Source organism: Triticum aestivum, chromosome 7D (assembly GCF_018294505.1).
Source record: "Triticum aestivum cultivar Chinese Spring chromosome 7D, IWGSC CS RefSeq v2.1, whole genome shotgun sequence".
Taxonomy (NCBI): domain Eukaryota; kingdom Viridiplantae; phylum Streptophyta; class Magnoliopsida; order Poales; family Poaceae; genus Triticum; species Triticum aestivum.
The window spans coordinates 426135052-426157175 of NC_057814.1; the positions used below are offsets into that span (position 1 = coordinate 426135052).

General features: G+C 46.4%; 3 protein-coding genes across 3 annotated transcripts; 2 read left to right on the top strand and 1 right to left on the bottom strand.

Moving 5' to 3' along the window:
- Positions 1–1573: 1573 nt before the first annotated feature.
- LOC123164375 (T-complex protein 1 subunit gamma) lies at positions 1574–7209 on the top strand. Its single transcript, XM_044581816.1, has 14 exons — positions 1574–1790; positions 2077–2138; positions 2558–2630; positions 3433–3500; positions 3632–3701; positions 4074–4142; positions 4241–4312; positions 4433–4506; positions 4606–4883; positions 4997–5381; positions 5471–5596; positions 5804–5908; positions 6501–6575; positions 6672–7209. The coding sequence occupies exons 1-14, from the start codon at positions 1760–1762 to the stop codon at positions 6858–6860; spliced, it is 1677 nt and encodes a 558-aa protein (XP_044437751.1). The 5' UTR covers positions 1574–1759; the 3' UTR covers positions 6861–7209.
- Positions 7210–8181: 972 nt separating this feature from the next.
- Positions 8182–12924, top strand: LOC123164671 (uncharacterized). Its single transcript, XM_044582215.1, has 2 exons — positions 8182–11890; positions 12578–12924. Exon 1 carries the CDS (start codon positions 8225–8227, stop codon positions 11870–11872), a length of 3648 nt encoding a protein of 1215 aa, XP_044438150.1. The 5' UTR covers positions 8182–8224; the 3' UTR covers positions 11873–11890; positions 12578–12924.
- Positions 12925–13945: 1021 nt separating this feature from the next.
- On the bottom strand, positions 13946–14711 carry LOC123164672 (uncharacterized). Its single transcript, XM_044582216.1, has one exon. The coding sequence runs from the start codon at positions 14619–14621 to the stop codon at positions 14094–14096; it is 528 nt and encodes a 175-aa protein (XP_044438151.1). The 5' UTR covers positions 14622–14711; the 3' UTR covers positions 13946–14093.
- Between the last annotated feature and the right edge of the window lie 7413 nt (positions 14712–22124).

Genomic DNA, 22124 nt, shown 5'->3' on the forward strand with positions numbered 1-22124 from the left:
GACTTGTGGGAGTTGAAGTTTCTCTAATGTACCATATTGGCGACAGAAGTACCTTCGACCACTTTCCCATGCGAGTCCTTTGCTCTGAAGTTCTGCTCAACACTCAGATGGCCGATGACATCCTCTACTGAGAATTCATGCCTCCGATGTTTCAGAGTGGTAGCAAAGTTCCTCCAGGAATTAGGGAGCTTAGCGATTATACATCCCGTGACAAATTTGCCCGGTAAATCGCGCTTAAGAAGCTCAAGCTCCTTAGCGATGCATATTATCTCATGAGCCTGTTCCAACACAGGATGATTTTTGACCATCTTGTAATCATGGAACTGCTCTATAATATACATCTCGCTCCCAACATTGGTGGCCCTGAATTTAGATTCGAGCGCCTCCCACAAGTCCTTGGCAACTCGCACATGTAAATATGCGTCAATCAACTTATCTCCCACCACGCTCAAAACCGCTCCGAGAAATACGACGGTGGCTTCCTTGAACGCCTTCTCCTGTTCAGGAGCAATCGTTCCCGTGGAAGGGACACGGCGACCCAGAACACGTTCATAGCCGTGAGCTATAAGGTGGTTTTGGTCTTCCAACGCTTAAAATATGTACCGGTAAAACTTATCTAGTTTTAGTGCAGCGACAAAGCCACTAGCCGTAAAATGCCTACACAGATTAGGTTTTTGGAACCAACTCCACGTTAATGTACTTACCAAACTTCTCATCAAAACATAACTAAATCATAGGCAGGATTTGATAAACATTTATTTGCACAATCGCATTAATACGGACAGGTAATCACAAGCTAATGTACTAGAATATTTATATCTCGTTGCAACATACATGCACTGTCTTATTTATTTATTTAAATTAGAAAATAAATAGAGTTCCTTTTCCTGCTAGGCGGAGTGGTTCGTCCAACATTCCATATTTCCCCCTGACGATTATTCCTTGAAAAGCGCCTTAATTGTCTTATCTTTTATTTTCTTTGGCAAGTCAATAAGTGATTACAAAATAAAATCATGGGGATAGTTGGCAAACATTTATTCACACAATCATATGGTTGTCTACACAAGTGACAGCTGGAAGATGGTGCATCTTGTGCTGGATTTGTGATTGGAGGCTGACAGTTCTGATTTTCTCCTCCGACGTTGTAGTCGTGCAGGGGTGTCAGTTCCGGAGTTCGATGGCGTGTTCGCGGTCTGATTCTTTCAACCGCAATGGTTTTGCTTCAGGCAAACTACTTTGGAGTTCCGTAAAGCTGCTGATCAACGATGGAGCCGCGTCGAGCTCGGGTGAAGAGTGTCTCCTTTTCCTTAGCGTGGAGGGACATGCGCTGGTTCTTTGCATAGGATTATCCTATCTTTTCAGTCCTGTAATGTCAATGTTTAAGTGGGTTGTAACCGACTTTTTATTTTATTAATGAGACAGATATTACTATGAAAAAAAAAGTGTAGACCACCCATATGCACGGGCAAATACCTAGTATAAGATCAAACAAAAAAGAATTTGAAATGAAAAAGAAAATCCCTCGGCCTTCGAGAAAACACGGCACGTCGGTAGCCCACTCAGCGGGCCCACCGGCAGTTCCCCTAGGTCACGCACGCTCAGGCGCACTCTGGTCGCGACGAGGGTTTCACTTGAAAGCCCAAACCGAACAAACCCTCGAGCTCGAAAGATCGCGCGGCGCAGCAAGCATCCGCCTCCCCATTCTCTTCTCCCTCCCTCGCCGCCGCCTCCCCGTCGTCTCGCCTCTCGCCAGATCGCCATGGCATTGCACGCCCCCGTCCTCGTGCTCAGTAAGCGCCCTTCGCCCCTCGCCTCCCCGACCCCACTCCTCCCCGCCCCCTAGGGTTTCCGCGCCTCCCCTTTCCCTGTATTCTCCGTGTCTTCTCGCTCCTAGGTTTTCAGATAGGCAGTGGCTTGAACTCCTGATGTCGGAGTTTACTTGTTCACGCATGAATCCACGATTTGGTTTTGCTTGTTCAGTTATATTGTTTCTTTGCTCTGATCTGATCTATATCATTTCTGTTTATTCGCGTTTTTTTCTTCTAATGTTGTGCGTTTTTATTTCGATTTGGGCAGAGGACTCGTTGAAGAGGGAGTCGGGCGCGAAGGTTCAGCATGGCAACATCCAGGCCGCGAAGGTTTGTGCTCTTGAGTCTTGAGCTCTGTTTCACTGCGTCAGTTGGGTGCTGGTGTTGTCGTTGATGCCTCTCAGGCAGTACTCGCTAGATCGTAGCCAACCAGTTCACCGTAGGATGCACGTTTCACTGTTAATGCCACCGTATAGATCTGCGCAAGTGATCCTAGCCAAGATGTCAGAGCAATCTGTTATCTCCTTGCCCTGGGCGTCACATAGGTCAGGTGTCTTATTAGCTTAATCTGAGGGTGTGAATGTGGGAACCTTCAATTGACTATCTGGCTGTTTGGCAGGTCGGTTTTGGTTTGCCACTGTTTTAGCCCGACAATCAAGAAGTTTAAAATTTGTGTCTTGTGAGGACTAGTTGATTCATTTACCTGTATCTCCTCCTAGTGTTGGTAAATCTAATGCTTTTATGTGCAGGCTGTGTCAGACATCATTCGCACTACGCTCGGTCCCAGGTCCATGTTGAAGATGCTTCTGGATGCCAGTGGAGGTACTTGCACATACTCTTAACATATTCTCTGCACTGTTATACTCCAGCCGATGTTACACTCTGTCGTCCATACATAGTACTCCCTCCGTTCCAAAATAGATGACCCAACTTTGTGCTAACTTTAGTACAAAGTTGGGTCATCTATTTTGGAACGGAGGGAGTACTTGTTACCAGAGTACACAACGATAGCAAGCATATCTGTTAAAGAACTTAGTTCATTCTGTTTCATGTTGGATAATGTTTGCATGATTCCACTTGTTTAGCAGGCTACACTGTTTATTGTTTTCAAAAGTCTGACTATCTTAATTTTCTTTGGAGATTAAATGTATCAACAGCTTTAACTCATTGTGTTTTTACCTCCCTTAATTGCACAACTATCATTGATGCATTTGGGACAGTACAGTGCTCTATATAGTTTATGGAACCACGCCAGTTAGTGTAATATGGGGTGATGTGTCGCAGAGTATCGGCGGAGGGGGTGCTTTACAAATGCCCATAGACAAATGTGTCGAGGGTAGATCCCTTATGAACTGGTTTTGCTTAATTGATAACCAGATCAAGCTTTTGCCCTCCACTAGGCTTTTTGTGTGGGCTCTTGGCTTATTTGTGTCAAAATGCTTGTGTCTTGTACTTTCGTTTGCTTATAACTTCACATCTGAAATTACCATGGGTAATTGCTTGCATTTATTGGAGATAATTCATAGTCTGTTTACACCACTCTGGAGTTAATTTTACATTTATGTTTGCATTACATAATTTGTTTTTACAAGGTTACTGTATCTGAGTTATTCTTATTTTGCAGGTATTGTTGTTACTAACGATGGCAATGCTATACTGCGGGAACTAGACATTGCACATCCTGCTGCTAAGGTGTGTGGAATGTTTGTTTTCTCTCTCTTGTTTACGTCTTATGTGGTTAGAATTGGCTGTCAATCTGTAATATTTGTCATGAATTGGATGAAACTATGTTCAATCTAACTCTCCCTTTTCAATCTGTGCAGTCTATGATTGAGCTAAGCCGCACACAGGATGAAGAAGTGGGAGATGGGACAACGTCCGTCATTGTTCTAGGTATGATGTTTTCTGTGATGCATTCGTTTCTGGTAATTACTTTGCTATTGATGAATATCAAGATCATTATTTACTTGTCTAAGTTTTATTATTTTCGTAAGCATGCCATCCGAGGTCAATAAACTTTGCTATAACCATGAATTCTGTTTCTGGTCAAACTAATCATATGGCTACTAAGTAGACTAATATAGTTGCACTTTAATCGTCAAATTCTGTTTCTGGTCTGTCATTATTTCTTTGTAGCTAAGTGTACTAAATTGCCGCACTTCAAATTTTAAGCTATCAAGAATGACTAAAAATCAGTTTTCAGTAGCCAGGAAGCTTATTTAGTTTGGGACTTTATTCTTTTGTACTAACTTTTCGTTTTTTTAGCTGGTGAGATGCTCCATGTTGCAGAAACATTTATTGAAAAGAACTACCATCCCACTGTCATCTGCCGAGGTAGTTACTTGATGCTCAGCTTATATAATTATATATATTATTCTTCCTTTGGTGATTTATGTATCTGTTCTTAACCTTTTATTGTTTCTTGGTTTCAGCATACAGCAGAGCTCTTGAGGATGCCATAGCTGTCCTTGACAAAATTGCAATGCCTGTTGATGTTAATGACCGTAAGTCTGCATCCAGCATGTTGCAAACATTGTCATTGTTCTTCTGGAATTTTGTTCTCTTACATAGATTATCATGTTCTATTTCGTAATCTGATTCAGTTGGGATGTACCATGATGTAGGTGAGGCGATGCTAGGGCTGGTGAAGAGCTCCATTGGTACAAAATTCACTGGCCAGTTTGGTGACCTAATTGCTGTAAGTATCATTCTTGTATGCCAAGTTGGCTACTATGTAGATTCACTTGATGGGATAAATTTATGGATTATTTGATATATCTTCTCATGCTGTTCTTAGGACCTTGCCATAGATGCTACTACAACAGCAGGTGTAGACCTTGGTCAAGGAATGCGTGAAGTTGATATCAAGAAATATATCAAAGTAGAGAAGATTCCTGGCGGCCAGTTGGAGGATTCAATGGTTCTTAAAGGGGTCATGTTCAATAAAGATGTTGTGGCTCCTGGAAAAATGAGAAGGAAGATAGTAAATCCACGCATCATCCTTTTGGATTGTCCTGTTGAGTACAAAAAGGGAGAAAATCAGACAAATGCTGAGTTGATGAGTGAAGAAGATTGGTAAGTGATGTCTAGATTCAAATTCTCCTGCCCATATGTATTGTGAACTACATTAATCCTATTGAGTTGCTATCGGTCAGGAGTCTAATAATTTGGTAAATATGCTATTACAGGAAGGTTCTGCTAGATATGGAGGAAGAATACATAAAGAATCTCTGTGTGCAAATTTTGAAATTCAAGCCTGACCTGGTTATCACAGAGAAAGGACTCAGTGACATGGCTATGCATTATTTGAGCAAGGCTGGTGTTAGTGCAATCCGTAGACTTAGGAAGACCGATAACAACAGGATTGCTAAAGCCTGTGGTGCAGTTATAGTGAACAGGCCAGAGGAGCTTCAAGAATCAGATGTGGGGACACGAGCTGGTCTCTTTGAGGTTAAGAAGATCGGTGATGAATTCTTTTCCTTCATTATTGAATGCAAAGATCCTAAAGCATGCACTGTTCTATTGAGGGGAGCAAGCAAGGACATCTTGAATGAGGTGGAGAGGAACCTTCAGGTATTGTTCTGCTCGTTTTGTCCTATTTATTATTTTATTTCATAGTAAGAACTGCTCTCAACCTTTCACCCTTTTTTCTGCATTCACAGGATGCCATGTCTGTTGCAAGGAACATTTTGAAAAACCCAAAACTTCTACCTGGAGGTGGTGCTTCTGAATTGACTGTATCGGCAACACTAAAGCAAAAGAGTTCTTCGGTTGAAGGTGTAGAAAAGGTATTGCCTCAGAAGTATTAATGCTAGCATTTATGAGTAATGAAGTCATTTAGGTGGAGGTCTATTAGTGCATTCACACAAGTCCACACTACCACAACATACTGAATAAAATGTGTTCTTTGTGTGTTTGGGGCATTGAACATATAGCTTTCTGTTGTGATATCTTATGATTTGAGTATCTGATTACTCTCTGTTTGTTTCTACCAGTGGCCTTATGAAGCTGCTGCTTTAGCATTCGAAGCAATCCCAAGAACTTTGCTTCAAAATTGTGGTTTGAATGTTATCAGGACGATGACACAGCTCCAGGGAAAGGTAATAACTCTTTCTTCTAGATATTTAACTCTCCAGTGACCTTGTTAAAAAGTTGTCAAAGAAAGGGAGTCCAGCATTTTATATACAAAGATCCTTTTTGACATGTTTTTGTTATATAGCTAGAAGTGTCACAGCTTTACCCTTGGGACTTAAGATCTTTGACATGTTTTTCTTACCTAGCTGGAAGTGTCACAGCTTTACCCTTGGACTTGAGCTGTGGAAATTGCTTAGCTTTATGTTCTAGATTTTTGGATAAACCACCCTTTTATAAACTGAGCCAGTTGTAAGAAGGCTTGGTTTGGCAGTTTGGCACTGCAATAGCTTTGATACAGTACTTCAAGATTTTTTTTTGAGCTATTATGGATGACTGTGGGATTATCTACAACAATACATGTAACGAACTGCATTCCTACATACAGTGCAGCACATAACTTTTAACTGCGGATTGGTGCTTACAGTAATTAAAGCTTAAGCATCATTTCCCACCCCAAAACCAGTTAATACTTTATCTATATGATTCTTTGTTTTCAGTTTTAAAATATTACACTTGTATTTTTGTGAGTGTTGGTTAAATTCCATTGTTTTGCTTCAGCATGCGAACGGTGAAAATCCTTGGGTAGGCGTTGATGGAAGGACTGGTGATATTGTTGACATGAAAGAGCGGAAGGTAGTATTTTTACTCTGCATGAATTCTGCTGTCCCTTCACTTGTATTGTGTGCGTGCACGTCTAAGCACCCCACATTTTTGTTGTTGGTGTTGTAGATCTGGGATTCTTACAGCGTGAAGGCACAGACCTTCAAGACAGCTATCGAGTCAGCTTGCATGCTTCTAAGGATTGACGACATTGTCAGTGGAATCAAGAAGAAGCAGGCTCCTGGCTCTGGTGCTCCTAAGCAACCCCAGATTGAAACGGGTGAAGATGCCGACACTGAACAGATGATCCCGGAGTAGAACTATTGTGCTGTTGGAGTGAGCAAGCACCGGCGATGTTGTGTACCAAAGCTAGAAAAAAGCGCCCGCGGAGCAGAATGTTTTATTAACACGTGAAATGGCGTCGCCTGGTTGCATTTCTGGAATGTTTGATGGTGGCCGGGCCTTCAGGGTCGTCTAGTATTAGTTTGGATTGTACTAGCTTTTTCCTATGTTCGGATGGTGAGCGGTATGCGGGTTTCAGTTGTGTATTTGTATCAGCGTTTTGGCATCTGACTATTGCATGAATGGTTGCTGTTCGGTTTTGTTTTTGGACTTTGTACTGAACGGATACCAGAACTTGAATTTAACAGCAAAACTAGCTTTGTGACGTTGCCAGTTTTCTTTTATTATTATAGCAACGCGATGCCAGTTCCTCGATGCTGCTGTGGCACTACCTGAATTTTCTCCATTGGAAGTTCTCCAATTCACTTTCTTATTCTATCCCCCTCCTGCTTTCTTATTCTATCCAACTCAAAGTTCAAGAAGTCAAAGGGAAATCTTTGAACGCGCCGCCATTGTTTGTTTTGTTTTGAATGCTTATCTAGTGTTCAAAAACCTTACAAATGCCTGCCTAAAATCAAAACAAAACATTTTTTCTAGCCGTAAAGTTGAGTCTACCAATGCATATCAAGCCGAATTTCGAAACAGGTATAAATAGTGTCAAAGTTCATATCTTGCCATATATTACCTCCGTCTCAAATTACAAATTTAAGACAAGTAATTAGGGATGGAGGAAGAATATAGTATTTATTTGATTTGGCAATTATGTAGTTTTGACATAATGTTTGTCCGATTTTGGCGACAAAAAGAATGGAGAAATATAATGCTAGTACTATATTTTTTGTGAACACACCCAAATGCGATCTCAATAGATGAAATCTGACAAAAATAAACCTTCATAACGGCGAAACAAATACCACAAATATTTATTTATAACGGCGAAAGCACAAATAAAAGGCATATCAAGTCAAAGTGCGAAATATATTGTGCCCCACAAAAAAGAAAGAAGGGTGGAATTATATTAAGCGCCTCAAACACAACACGAAATATCGAATTCCCATTAAAAAAAGAATCACAATGTTTTTTCTAGGCAAAAAATTATGTTTTTTTTCCAGGCCAAAAAGAAAGAAAGAAACCCACTAGTATATCTGTTTGAATTTGGTGGCGCTCCGTTGGGCAGTGGCGGTTTTGACGTCATATCTGCGCCCGATATCCGATATATATGGCGATGTAGACCTGGAGGACGGCGAGAGGGGAGACCTGGGAGGCATTTTTTTTCCAGGAAGAAGAAGACCCGTCCAACCCTTCTCTCCCCATCCCCCACCCCCACCCCGCAAGTCGATATGCCTCCCAGACGCAAACCCCAACCGTCGGCGAAGAAACCCCTGCGCCGCTCCGGAAGGGTCAATTCCGCCACGGCCATGGCCGATTCCGCCGATCCAACCCCGTCCCCGCCGCCGCCGGAAGCCTCCCCCGCCGCCGCCAAGCCCGTCTCCGTCGATCCGGCCCCGGAGTCGGCCTCCCCCGCCGCCAAGCCCGTCTCCGCCGATCCGGTCCCGCCCCAGGCCCCGGAGGCGGCCACCCCCGCCCCCGCTGCCAAGACCGTCTCCGCCGATCCGGTCCCGCACCAGGCCCCGGAGGCGGCCACGCCCGCCGCCGCCGCCGCCGCCGCCGGGCCCGATCTGGACGGGCCGCCCCGGAGATCCGCCACAGCCGGCAAGCTCAAGAAGCCCTTCACCGACAAGCTCCGCGCCGCCGCGGAGGAGCGCCTCGCGCGCATCCCGGTCGACCTCCGCCTCCGCCCGCTGGACCCCCCGCCGCCCTCCATCTCCAACCACGAGGCCGCCCTCCGCGCCCTCGGCCTCCTCGACTTCGCGCGGTTTGACCCCGGATCTGAGCCCCCGCGCCCCGACCTCGTCGCGCAGCTCATCGCCTATTACGACCGGATTAATCAACGCAGCTTCGTCTGGGACACCCGCGTCAGTCTCAACCGCACGGAATTGGCCAACGCCTTCTCCCTCCCGAAAAAGACAGTCGGGCCGCCCGCCCCGCCCCGAGGGTTCAAAACCGCGGCCTTGGTCTCCGCCGCCCTGGAGTTCATGCGCGTCTGCATCCATCCCTGGTTCACGGACTGCACACTGCCGCAGGAGGTGGCCGGCGGGGAACAGACTGTGAAGGATGGGTCACCGCATAAGGTTAACTGGGCGGGCATCATCTGGGGTATCATCGAGAAGGAGATTCACGAGCTGCCCGGGAGGGATGATGGGGTGTGCCAATACGGGGCGTATCTTCAGCAGCTCATCCGGGTGCAGAAGCCGCTGCTGTTTGAGCTGCCGCAGAAAGAGGAGGCAGGGAAGCTTGTTCGGAAGGTGCCTTCTGATTTAGTTAAGGACGAGCGGGATGGAGACGCAGATGCCAGGAACAAGGGCTTGCAGGAGTTGGAGCCTAGAGATGCAGATGCGGATGCGAGCAGCAAGGGCCCGAAGGAATCTGAGTTAGAGGGTGTGAGTCTGACCAGCAAGAGCTTGGATGAATCGGGGCCCGCAGATGCTGATGCTAGTGGTAATGACTTGAAGGAGTTGGAGTCTGGGGATGTGAGGAGCAACATCTTGGAGGAATCAGAGACAGCAGGTGTGGATTTGAGGAGCAGTGACTTGAATGAGTCTGGGGATGCAAGGAGCAACATCTTGGAGGAACCAGAGACAGAAGGTTCGGATTTGAGGAAGAATGACTTAAAGAAGTCAGATTCTGGGGATGCAGGGAGCAAGAGCATGGATGAATTGGCGGATGTGGATGCTAATGCAATGAGCAAGTCACTGGATACATCAGTGGTGGCGGATGGGGATGCAAAGGGCATGGGCTTGGATGTTGAGATGGAGTCAGGGGATGCTGATGCTAATGCAGGGATCAAGTCACCGGATACATCTAAGGTGATGGATGAGGATGCTAAGGGCTTGGATGTCGAGATGGAGTCAGGCGATGTGGATGCTAATGCAGGGAGCAAGTCGCTGGATACATCAAAGGTGATGGATGAGGATGCAAAGGGATTGGATGTTGAGATGGAGTCAGGGGATGCAGATGCTAATGCAGGGAGCAAGTCACCGGATTCATCGAAGGTTATGGATGAGGATGCAAAGGCCTTGGATGTCCAATTGGAGTCGCAGGCTATTGATCCTAATGCAAGCAATAATTCGACGGATACATTGAAGGTGGTTAATGAGGATGCAAAGGTCATGAGCTTGGATGTCGAATTGGAGTCAGGGGATGCAGATGCTAATGCAAGGAACAAGTCACCTGATACATCAAAGTTGGTGTATGAGGATGTAAAGGTGGACGTGGATGCTAATGCAAGCAGCAACAAACTGGAGACACCCAATGTGGCGGATGAGGACGGCAAATTGCTGTTCGGGGGTGTGGATGCTAATGCAAGCAGCAATAGACTGGAGCCACCAAATGTGGCTGATGAGGATGATGAATTGCAGTTGGGGGATGTGGAGAGATTGGAGACATCGAAGGTGGCGGATGAGGATGTAAAGGGCATGAGCTTGGATCAATCAAAGGCAGGGGATGCCATGGTGCTGGAGGAAGCTGTAGGTCCTACACATGAAATGAATACTGTGAATTGTGAGGTTTTGGCAGACTTTGCATGGGAGGAAGGTGAAGACACGATTGTGGGTGCAGCAGAGAAGGATGCATGTCCATCGCCGGAGGTGGAACTGTTGCCACAGGAGAAAGTGCTAGTAGTGCCAGAGGAGGATGAGGAGGCCGAAGAGGAAGAAGAGAAGGATGAGGCAGGGTGGAGCTCTGCCAATGATGACGATGACAGTATGGATGTCGAAGATAATGTATCTGTCCAAAATCTGGATACTGATAATGAGGAGGCGGAGGAGTCAGAGCATGATGCATTTGAGGGGTGTAGTGGTGGAGTGGAGATGAACTGGGGTATTGGGGATGACAAGGGGGGCGAGGGGACGACGCATTGTTTACAGCAATGTGACTTTCCAGGGGTGGAGTTTGAGAATTTGAATAAAGGGAATGTTGGGATGAGGGATGGTGTGAGCTTTGATGATGGATTCAAAATGGGTTCCTTGCATGGGATGGAGTCAAACCTCCTCCAGGCTATGAACTCAGATCCCGCGACATACAATGGCACGGAGAATGCACATGACCTGTCCTCTGGAAATTTCTTGGCTATGGGGGCTGATGCACATAAGAATGGAGTGGACCTGGGGGCTGGCAATTCATTTTTCTTTGGCAATAATAATGGGAAGAGGCACGTTGAGGATATTGATGATGGGTACGATGACCAGATGCAAACACAACAGCAGTTTCTGCAGGGCAATCAACATAAGCGGATGCGGAACTCCAGCAGTAGTGTACCACCTGGATCAGCATTCTTCAATGCAAATTATTCAGAACCCATACAGAACTTATTGGTCAATGCCAGCATGTTATATGAACAGAAAGAGAGAGAGATTCAAGAGGCGCTGTCACAGAAGCAATTCATGGCTAACTTGCTGCAGGAGAAGGAAGCAATTATCCACTCACTAAACTCAGCCAGGTTTGAGCAAGAGAATAAGTTGCAATCAAAGCTTAGGTGCTTTGAGCATGATCTGAATGTGATGGGTCAGTTGGTCAGTGGGTATAAGAGGGCTTTGAAACAGAGTCATGCTTCTTTCAATGAGTACAGGAAGAAGTTCCCTTCTAACGAGTTCCGTTATCGTGATGTTCCTAATGGCGGCGGTCTTGTCCTTAGCGTCAGGGAGTTGGAGAGGGAGTTGGAGAGGAAACGGTGTGAGGAAGAGCAGCAGAAAATTGCTGCAGCAAATGAGATGATTGGAAATTTCAAGCTTGAATGGTTGTCAAAGCCTGATGATTGGGAAGATCGCATCAACCTTTTGTGGCGCAAAACTGAAGGGCTGGCTCGGGAGCTTGATCTTCTCAAGGAAAAAAGAAAAGCAAAGCTTGCAGCCCTTGCTAGGGAAGAATGAGTTCTCTGATAGTTAGAGGTACATGGATTACCTACTTTCTTATGTCCGTGTACTGTGATTAAATTCAGTGGTTAGGAGATAAACTAGTTTTTTTGTATTATGTAGGAATCCAAATGGTGGTTAGTAGACTGTCCTGTTTTCTATATATGGTTGGGCAATTCTTGTTTAGTTGATGTATTCAAACTTTCTGTATGGTTGGGTTATCTTCGGGCCAGTAGGATGCTAAGCTACTGTTGTGAAGCTTTTTTTCTTGTAGATAACATGGCATCACTTAATTAACAAACTACTAGAATAGTTAGTGAAACTAATAGGATCAATAATGAAATAACCCACTTAACTCACCTTATTTTCTTTGGCGGTACTTGCCATTATTCTTGCACACAACTTGGAATCATCAGGTTTTTTCTAGCTTGGTTGAGCAGATTGTGCTCTATTGATTTGTAGAAACATAATACGGAGTAACATTTCAGGTTACATAACACACACACACACACACACACACACACACAAGCACAACTAAGAAGGCAGGATTTATCAAGTGGCCTTGTGGGGCTCCAGTTTCATGTATGATAGTTAGCCTAGGATCATTCAGATCGTGAATATCCTTGTTGATTATGGTTTGGACATGCTTTCTACTTGTTTATTACCATGTTAGGTATATATGTCTGTATGTCTGTGTACTGAAAACTGGGATCTTTATGGCAGGTTCTAATGTGAAGATGGAGAGCTCTCTTGGATGTTTGACGTCAACAGCGAGACATGGGATTGGCGGCAACTGTGGCTAGCTCGTCGTGCATTGTAGACTGTAGCGAAGAAGGCATAATTCCAGCTGTAAATCAAATGTTTTGTCATCCAAGGGCGTTCTAATGACCAGTACTAGTGCTTGCTTTATTTAGATGGCCTTTTGGTTGATTTCCTGCATGGAGTAAAATACTGGGTGGTGCCAGGTTAATCTTATATGTGTAGAACAGTTCACATAGTCTCTTACATTTGCATCCAACTTTGCGTGCTCGGTAGTTGATTTATACCTTATTTTGCATATTGGAAGCTAACGGAGTATAATTAGGCATTCTCTTGGTTCTAGTTGCAAGTAATGTCAATGCTTGCTCTTCTCCTTCTGGATGTTGCAGGTATATAAATTTCTTGCTTCTCTCACATGAAACTGAGGTTCGTTCTTGTGACAGCTTGAACCTATTGATTCATGCTGTACCTGGCAGTTGCCAACCCATATGTTCCAACACAGATTGTCTCTGCTATAGTGGCAGCAAGCCTGTTTGGTAAATCTTACACTAGTCTCTGAAATGTTCAGAGTTGTGCTCAGTTTGAACTTACAAGCGTTGTTATTTGGGTAGGCACGAGAGTAGTAGAGCACAGGTGGTGAAAAATCTCTGATGTGGCAATAGATGCAGTGATCTAAGCTGCAATAATCTTCGCCTCACATTATTTACATTCTTAAAATATGAAGGCATATTTCTTAGAACTGATTACTGACCATACACTTGAGTACAAGTTGGTTCTAGGTCGGCCTGCTTACCCCTTCCCTTCTACCAGTGGATTCGATTACTCGTTCTCATTACTCTCTGACCGTTCGTCCATTTACCTCTTACTTCATGAGAGTCACACACTTTAGGATATCGCTTGTTCCGCTATGTACTGCAATTCTGTGAAACATGAGATTTTATTCTTTGAAACACTAGAATTTCCAGATGCAGGAATCAAACTGTTGCCTATGAAATCGCAGTTCCATAACATTCTTAATTAGCAGCCCTCAGCCGAGTCTTAGTTTTGCCCTCTTCTGCTGTTGTATATCAGCGGATCTGACAGGCATAAGTCTATATTTCCTACAACAATTCTGATCTTTGACATGTTTTACATGTATTTGTTTTCCAAACGGACAAGCTAAGCGACGAACGTTCGCCCGAAGGGTTGGCATTTGTGAATGCTTTCCACACAGTTTTAGTTGTATCGGAGCTGACAGTTTCTTCAGAACTGCACGATATTTTCTAGGCAGATCGACAGTTTTGAAACTTCTGCCCAATTCTGAAGAAACTGTCACCCTGACACAACTAAAAATACCATCAAAATATTTATAAATGTCACCCCCGGTCACAAGATAAGAGGGTCCTTTTTCCAAAAATATAAGAACAAATGCACAGCTCAACTTGTCTTTCATAAGTTTAAGCTCACAACCTCTTTTTTTTTCACGCGCATATTTCAACGCTCACTCCCACAGGCACAGGGGGCTGTACGCCTGCTCAACGGCGGATACCTCACCATAGGTGTAGTAGGATGGTTCCCTGAACTCGTACCCTGCCACGAAGCCCTCGCCGTCGACGTACCAGCCGCCCATGACGCTGCCCATCACCGGCGGCACCTCCTCCCAGTACTCGAACGGCAGCACGGCGGCCAACGACCGCGCCTCGGCCCCCAGGCTACCGCGCAACTCCGACAGCATCTCCTCCAGCTCCCCATCGTCGTAGTCGCTCATCGGCCCGTCCGCCGTGCTCTCGCCGTCCTCCGCCAGAGCCGGCGCCGGCGTGGACCCGATGCCGAGCTCGGCCTCGAGGGATCGCATAACGCGGCTCAGCCGGTCGTCTGCGGCCTCCGGCGCGTGGTCGGCTGGCGCTGGCGTGTCCTCCAGCAGCTCCATCAGGAACGCCCCGCCGGCGACCTCTGGCTGCTGGCTCCCGACGTAGCAGAACTCTTGCACGTCGCCGGCGCCACCGACTCGCAAGCCCTGGTGATCCATTATGAGCTGTTGCACGAAGTTTTTCTTTATGTGGTGTTGATCATTGTGGTTGCTAATGGCGGGAAGGCCGTGGAGTTATATATAGCATCGGACGCGACAACCAAGGGGTCGACTTGAGGGAATGGCAGTGTGCATGTCGCGTGTATTATTGCTTCACACTTGTTCCCCATGTGCAACTGATCTGAGGCTCCATATGCACTCCAAACGTCGCTTTTCCTAGGTTGCTTTCTAGCTTTACCAAGAGAATTTTATTTTGGGGCACCTCTCACCACTTTTGAAGGCAGGTGAAGGCAGGGGTAGCCCTCCTTTGATTTTTTTTTTGAATACTGATGATGGTACCTTAGGGCATCTCCAAAGTGACCCGCAACCGTCCGGACCGTACGGTCCGGACGTATTTAGCCATCTAACACGGGTCTGTATCAGCCCGCCGACCAGTTCGAATGCAGTTTTTCTCGTGAACTCAAGACAAACTAGGAGGGCTTTGTGGGAGTCCGGACAACAGCCACGTCGAACTTCGACACCCCAGGCCTACCCAAAATCCATCAAAACACCTTCGGACCCCGCGCCTCCATCCTCTCATTTTCGCTCCTTCTATTTTTCTCTTGCTATCGCCGCTGCTCCAACACCCCGGCCGCCCCCGCCACACCCATGCCGAAACTCAACAAGTCGATCACCTCCAATGGTACACCACGGGCTCCACGCTGCTTCTCCTCCGTTGCCGTTCCACACATCTCTTACCGCCACACAGGTACCATCCGCTCCTACCATACTCACCATGCCTGGCAACTTTCCGGTGAAATGCCTGTGTAATTTTTTTGTCCCTTCTTTTAAGCAATGGGTTCAGATGTGGAGTACATATACAAGCACTATGCCGAGTCATCCGACGAGGAGGACTGCACAAATGAGACGACGATGATACATGCGGTCCTTGCAGACACAAAGCATGTAGAAGAGCATGTTCTCAATTTCAGGGGATCAATCAAGGGTCATCGAGTGCAGTCAACCGCAACAGAGCGCGCACCCATTTGACGTTGATGGACGACTACTTTACCCAGATGCCCTCTTCGCTGACAATTTTTGCCGGCGCTTCAGGGTGCACAAAGATGTGTTTGATAGTCCCTACCATGATGTCCAGTCCTTTGACACCGTGGGAAGGATTGGGTTCTCTGCTTACCAAAAGTGCACGGCCACATTGCGGATGCTTGCATATGGCATGACCGCTGATTCGTGGGATGAGTACCTACGGATGTCTGAGAACACATGCAGAGATGCCATGGTCTTGTTTGCAACTGCCGAGGTCTAGGTGTTTGGACCTCAATACCTGGGAGAACCAACTATCACAGACACTGAGAGACTCTTGGCAATCTCAGAAGTAAGAAGGTGGCCAGGTTTGCTCGGATCTCTTGACCGCATGCATTGAAAATGAAAGAACTGCCCAAAAGCTGTACAAGGGCTATATCAGGGTCATGTTAATAAGCCCACCATCATTCTTGAAGCAGTTGCATCACATGATCTTTGGATTTGACACGCTTTCTTTGACATGCTGAGTTTCACAATGACATCAATGTGTTGCAGCGATCCCCATTGTTTGCTAGGCTGACTGAAGGAAAAACTCATCCTTGCCACTATACTATCAATGGGCACGAGTACAACATGTGCTACTATCTGGTTGACGGTATCTATCCTCCGTGGGCCACCTTTGTGAACACCATCTCTAATCTAGTTGGCCAGAAAAAGTCTTACTTTGCCCAAAGACAAGAAGCAGCTAGAAAGGATGTTGAGAGGGTATTTGAAGTTTGCAGGCATGTTTTGCAGTTGTTCATAGACCCGCTAAACAATGGGATCCGGAGACCTTGTGGGAGGTGATGACCTGTTGTGTGATCATGCACAACATGATCGTGGAGGATGGGGGTGATGATGCTACTATAGGTTTTGAATTTGAGAACATGAGTGATCAACTTCCAGACCAGAATCCAGCCACATTTGAAGAGTTTGTTCAAATGCATCAACAAATTTGGCATTGAGCAACTCACGGACAACTGAAGAAAGATCTGACTGAGCATCGGTGGGCGGTCAAAGGGGGCACAATGTTGGATTGTAATACCTAAACTTATTTAAATTAGAAATACTGCTACATTCGAACATTTAAACTATTCTAGCTATATATGCGGCTATTTGAGCATGTGGGCTTAATTTTTTTGGGGGGATTGGGTGTATGTAGGTAGCTTTGGATGGCAGACTTCTGCATCCTTGTCCATGGACTGGCCCCCCTGTCCGCGGACGGGTACGGGAGGAAATTTGTGGGTCAACGTTGGAGATGCCGTTATCTAAGGGCATGTACAAAGACATGACATCACTGTAATTTTAATTCAACCAAATGAAACGAAACGAGGGGTGCCAAAATTTTGGTTTGATTTCATTTCTACCAAAGGAAACTAAATGAAACGAGGGGGTGCCAAACAAGGATTAAACTGTCTCGAGTAAAGAACTTCAGATTGATTAGCATTAATTGGCATGCATAGTTTTAAAATTTAAATATTTTGTTTGCAACGTGATGAATATTTATTGATGTGCAAATTTGGGGTAAAAACTATATTTGAATTTATGGCTAAACTTGAGATCCCAATATGTCTCGGGTGGACCTGAGTGACATATGGGGTCAAGTTTTTTTCCTTCTGGAAAGGCACAAAGCCATATATATTACATAAAACCAACCCTTACAAGGACTCTCATACAAAAATAAGAAACTAAAGTCAAATCCTTGAAGAAAATAGCACCACCTTCCTCCTACATCCCTCTAAGGCACACTGTGAGCAAAGCTCGTTGCCACCTATGAGTCCGCGTCTTACCGAAACAACCCTGTTGAAACATAGGAGTTTGTAGAAGCAACGGTAGGGAAGTCGTCGATGTCAACCATAAGAGATCGGCGACCGTGGTCTTCACACATCGTCGTCCTAGAGAAGGTGACGCCGAGAAGGGGCAAAGGATAGTCCAAACTCTAGATAGACAGAACAAGGGGACACAAACCTCACAAATTCCCCGATGGAGCCGTATCTCGATGAGCTTCATCGGATGGAGATGGAACTGAAGAATAAAGACACACCCAACGCCACCCCCTTCGTAGGCCGTCTTCGTTGTGAACAAACGTAAAGCACGCCCGAATGCCCGACGATCGACACAATCCATTGACTCATTGAGATAAGGTTAAATTATAATTACCCCCCCCCCCCCCAAATGTTCGCCGTTCCAATTGAAATATCTTGGCCTGCCACTGTTGATCAAGAAATTAATTAGAATCCACTTTCAACTCTTCAAAGATAAGATCGCTGCCCATCTCACGCCTTGGATGGACAAGCACGTTGCATCGCCTGGAAGGGCTGTGCTGTTCAAGTCGGTCATCACGACATTGCTACATACTACATGATATTGTTAAACCTCCATGTGGAGGTGATGAAGAAGATTGACTCCCTACGACGTGCATATCTTTGGGTAGGTAGTGATAAGGTCGTTAGTGGAAAATGCAAGATCAATTGGGAGCAAGTGTGCAAATCAAAAGTGCAGGGTGGCCTGGGTATTCTCAATTTGGAAAATCTTTCTAGTGCCCTTCACATTGGTTGGTTGTGGGCTGCTTGGATGGATCCGGTCAAGCTAGGGGTCAGGTTGAGGAACCCTTACGATGATAAGGATAAAGATATTTTCATGGATGCCGCCAAGGTTTTTGTTGCAGACGGTCTTCGGGCCCCGTTCTGGGAATTTGCTTGGCTGGATATTATGAGACCCAAAGACATCGCGCCAAATATTTTCGATCTTTCTAAAAGAAGAAATTGTCCATCCTGAAGGCCTTACACAATAGTTTTTGGATTTACCAAGTGGAAATTGGTGGGAACCTCACTGTTAACCATCTATTAGAGTTCATCAACCTTTGGGGGGAAGCTATCACATGTCCACCTCAATCTCGATGTGGCTGATACAATTCAGGGAAGCTCACCAATGATAATCAATATTCTGCGGCGTTGGCTTATCGTGCCCAATTTCTTGGGCTGGTGGACACAGACATGCTTCTATTGGTGTGGAAGAACTGGACTCCCCAAGTGTAAATTCTTTAATTGGTTGGTCATCAACAATAGGATATGGACGGTTGACAGGGTTGAGCGCCGGGGATGGCCAAACTGCAATATTTGCCCCCTCTGCAAGCAGCTCTGAGAATCGGTGGCCCACCTTCTTTTCCAATGCTGCTTGCTACTTTGGGGCATGATTAAATCCTGGCTCGACTTACATGATGCCCATCCTACAAATAGGGGAGGCACGACTTTCATGGAGTGGTTGTGCAGCAATGCTTCTAGGATGTTGCAATATTGAAGGGCGCTTGTTTCTCTTATGCTGCTTATCTCATGGGAAATCTGAAAGGAGCGAAATGAACGTGTTTTCCGCAACACCACGATTCCAGTGGGTGTCATTGTTTCTCGAATCAAACAGGAAGCACCATTGTGGTGCCCCCGGGGCCAAATATTCGTGTAATGTAATTCCGCGAGAGTGATGCATGTAATTCGGCCTTTGGCCAAAACTCTAAAAACCTTCTTATTCAATGAAAATGGCAAGCCTTTTGCCTTGTTTAAAAAATAAATAAATAAAATTAACCTTATGCATAAATTAAGATAAGAATCTCAATATTTTTCTTCTAAACTACAGATGCCAAAGGTAAGAGCATCTACAACCGGGCGCCTCAAACTCCGCTCAAATGCCCAGGTGGACGGCTCGGTCAGTGACCGGTCAAGAAAATGTGACCAAGACGGGCGCCTCAGACGGGTCTCAAATGCCCGGGCTAAGCAGAACCCCTCATATCCGACCCAAATTTGGGGCGGATACGGGGCGGCCCAGGCATGACCGGGCGCGTTCGCCACGTCTGACTAACATTGGGGTCCCACAGGAAAACACCATAAATCCGTTGAGCGTTTCCCTGGTGGGGCGTGAACGCCGCGTGGCGCCGCTCTGGCTCGCCGCTCGAGGGCCAAAGTCCATGTATTTAAGCTGGACGGCATTCCCCATCCCTAGCCACATACACTTCCTCCCACTTCTCATCGCCGGCCTGAGCCCATCCACCTCTCTTCCTCCGCGCCTTACTCTTCCCTCGCCGTCCGGCTTCACCATGGCCCGCCAAAAGAAGATGACTTAGGCTATGGTAATGCCGGAGCACCTGTTCCAGATTTAGGAGGATATCCGGGCGAGGCGTGCCGCTCGCTTCGCAGCCGGTCTGCCTCCGGACTCGTCGGAGTTGAAGCCGAAGGATGATGAGGAGGAGGAGAAAGAGGATGGAGAGCAGTAGCCAGAGCCGGAGCAGTAGTTGGTTCCCATGGAGGTTGCAGATCGGAGGAGGAGGACGCGGGGGATCCGGAGGAGGACGACACGGAGCAGCCGGAGGTGGAGCTGGAGCCGGTTGAGGGCTTCGACATGAAGGACGCCATGGCGGAATTCGCGATCGCCCAAGCGGCGAAGATGGCGGAGCACCGGCCATCCTGGAGTCCATACAGGATGAGACCTATGTCGAGGCCAACCGACGGTTCATCCGGCAAGAACGGGCAGCGACTAACACACTTTTTGCTGAACTAGACACACATGCGGAGGCCGACGCGGAGGAGCCGCAGGAGCCAGAATTGCAGCTGCCGCCCATGTGCGAGGAGACTTGCACGGAGGTAATGGACATCCACGACGAGGATTAGGATAGTGTAGGTTATTTGATCAACGTAGTAAGTAGGTTTTACTTTTTTGCATGTTTTGTATGAATTTAAAGTTTTAAGTATGAGGTATTCGGATACAGAGAATTTTTTTTAAGGTGTGACCGGTCTGCTTGCGGACACGTCCGAGCGCGTCTTTGTGTGTTTGAGGGCCCGAATTTGCTCCGCAGCTGTAGATACTCTAAGGGACACGATGATGGAGACATGGACGAGAGCCCCGCGCGAAGTTGCTACGATCCGTATCAAAACAATTTTTCTTTGTGTGTGTGAGAAAGAGAGGTGGAGAAGACCTGAAACATGCATATAGTTTTGGTCGACGCAGTTTGTGAGGATAACAAGTTCCGACCAGAGTAGAGATCGACCGGTCTAGCACTCTAGCTACATGTTACATGCATCGCAGCATTGAGAGGCATGGAACACATGACAGCTAGGTACGCACGGGTCACACATGTGGAATCCCTGTGTGTGATTGTGGTGTCTCACAAGTGGCAGTCCTGCGTCAATCTTTTGGAGCATTTTCCTTTCCTGTACTGTTGCTGAAAGGCAATAATAGAGGCCAAGGCTTATTGCTTCGTTTCTGTTCCTCCATTATTTAGATGCTGTACCTGAAATAGACCTAGGCTAGTTGGAGCTTAAAGATCTGAATGCCGGGACGAGCGAATATATTGTATGATCTTCTCGAAAAGGGATCTTTTTTTCCATGTCGCGCCCAAGATTCTTCGATTGTGATATGGTAAAAAACGAGCTAATTATTTTAGCAAATTCCATTTTCGTAACCCCGAGTTTCACGTATGTGACACGAAATCCCTTATTTAGCAAACTTTTCAATTTACCCAAAAGCAAACTGCTGCCTTTCTTAGGGCATCTCCAACGCGAACTCTCCGTGCGGTTCAGACGCGTTTTGTCATCCAATGCGGTTCTGTATCCATCCGCGGCCCGATCCGAACGCCCTTTTCTTTTCCTGCAAACTAGTTGCAAACTGCCGGGGGGGGGGGGGGGGGGGAGGACCTTTGCGGGAGTCCGAACACCAACCACGTAGGATTCCGACACCCCAGACCCACTGAAATCCTCCTCCCGGTCTCCTTTTCTTCCAGTTTACCACTGCCCCCTTCCTTTCATCCGCACCCTTGTCGTTCGTCGCCGCCGCTGTACCTCTCCAGTCACCGCCCAGGCATCCTCGGACGCTCGCAGTCCCCACCCACGGAACTTCCGGCCTTGGACTACACCGTTGTCCACACAGGAATCCATTTGCATCCCTGCCGACGCCATCCATGGCAGACACCGCGCCAGGTAAGTGTTCAGTCAAATGCCATTGAGCTCTTTTTTTTTCAATTTCTTGTTGTTTTCTAGAGAAGCACCATGGCAGAGTACTCGGTGTACGAGGATGAGTTCTTGTGTGATTCATGGTTGGCCGTTTTTGAGGACTTTGTAGGCATGAACAAGGGCCCGACCTTTTGGCAAACCTTGCATGCTTTGTTTCATGAGCGGAAGAACTTCGCGCCCTACAACATGCACGTCATCCATGCAGCAATGTGAAGTCGCTAACACATCGGTGGTCCATTATCTGCAATTTTGTCATGAAGTTTTGCGGTGTGATTGATCAAGTGGAGACAAGGTGGCCATTGGACGCGCCAACCATTGAGATCGTAAGTTTTGCTTTCTGTTACTCTACATGTTGGTTAATTCATCCACTCACAAAATGTTGATGTACATATTGTATAGCCCGCACGTGCTTTCATGACGTACCACAGGACCGTGGGAAGGCCATTCA

Coding starts and splice junctions, on each gene's coding strand:
- LOC123164672 (XM_044582216.1), bottom strand. CDS start 14,621: ATGGATCACCAGGGCTTGCGAGTCGGTGGCGCCGGCGACGTGCAAGAG.
- LOC123164671 (XM_044582215.1), top strand. CDS start 8,225: ATGCCTCCCAGACGCAAACCCCAACCGTCGGCGAAGAAACCCCTGCGC.
- LOC123164375 (XM_044581816.1), top strand. CDS start 1,760: ATGGCATTGCACGCCCCCGTCCTCGTGCTCA. Junction 3,702..4,073: donor AACGTCCGTCATTGTTCTAG/GTATGATGTTTT, acceptor TCGTTTTTTTAG/CTGGTGAGATGCTCCATGTT. Junction 4,507..4,605: donor AGTTTGGTGACCTAATTGCT/GTAAGTATCATT, acceptor TGCTGTTCTTAG/GACCTTGCCATAGATGCTAC.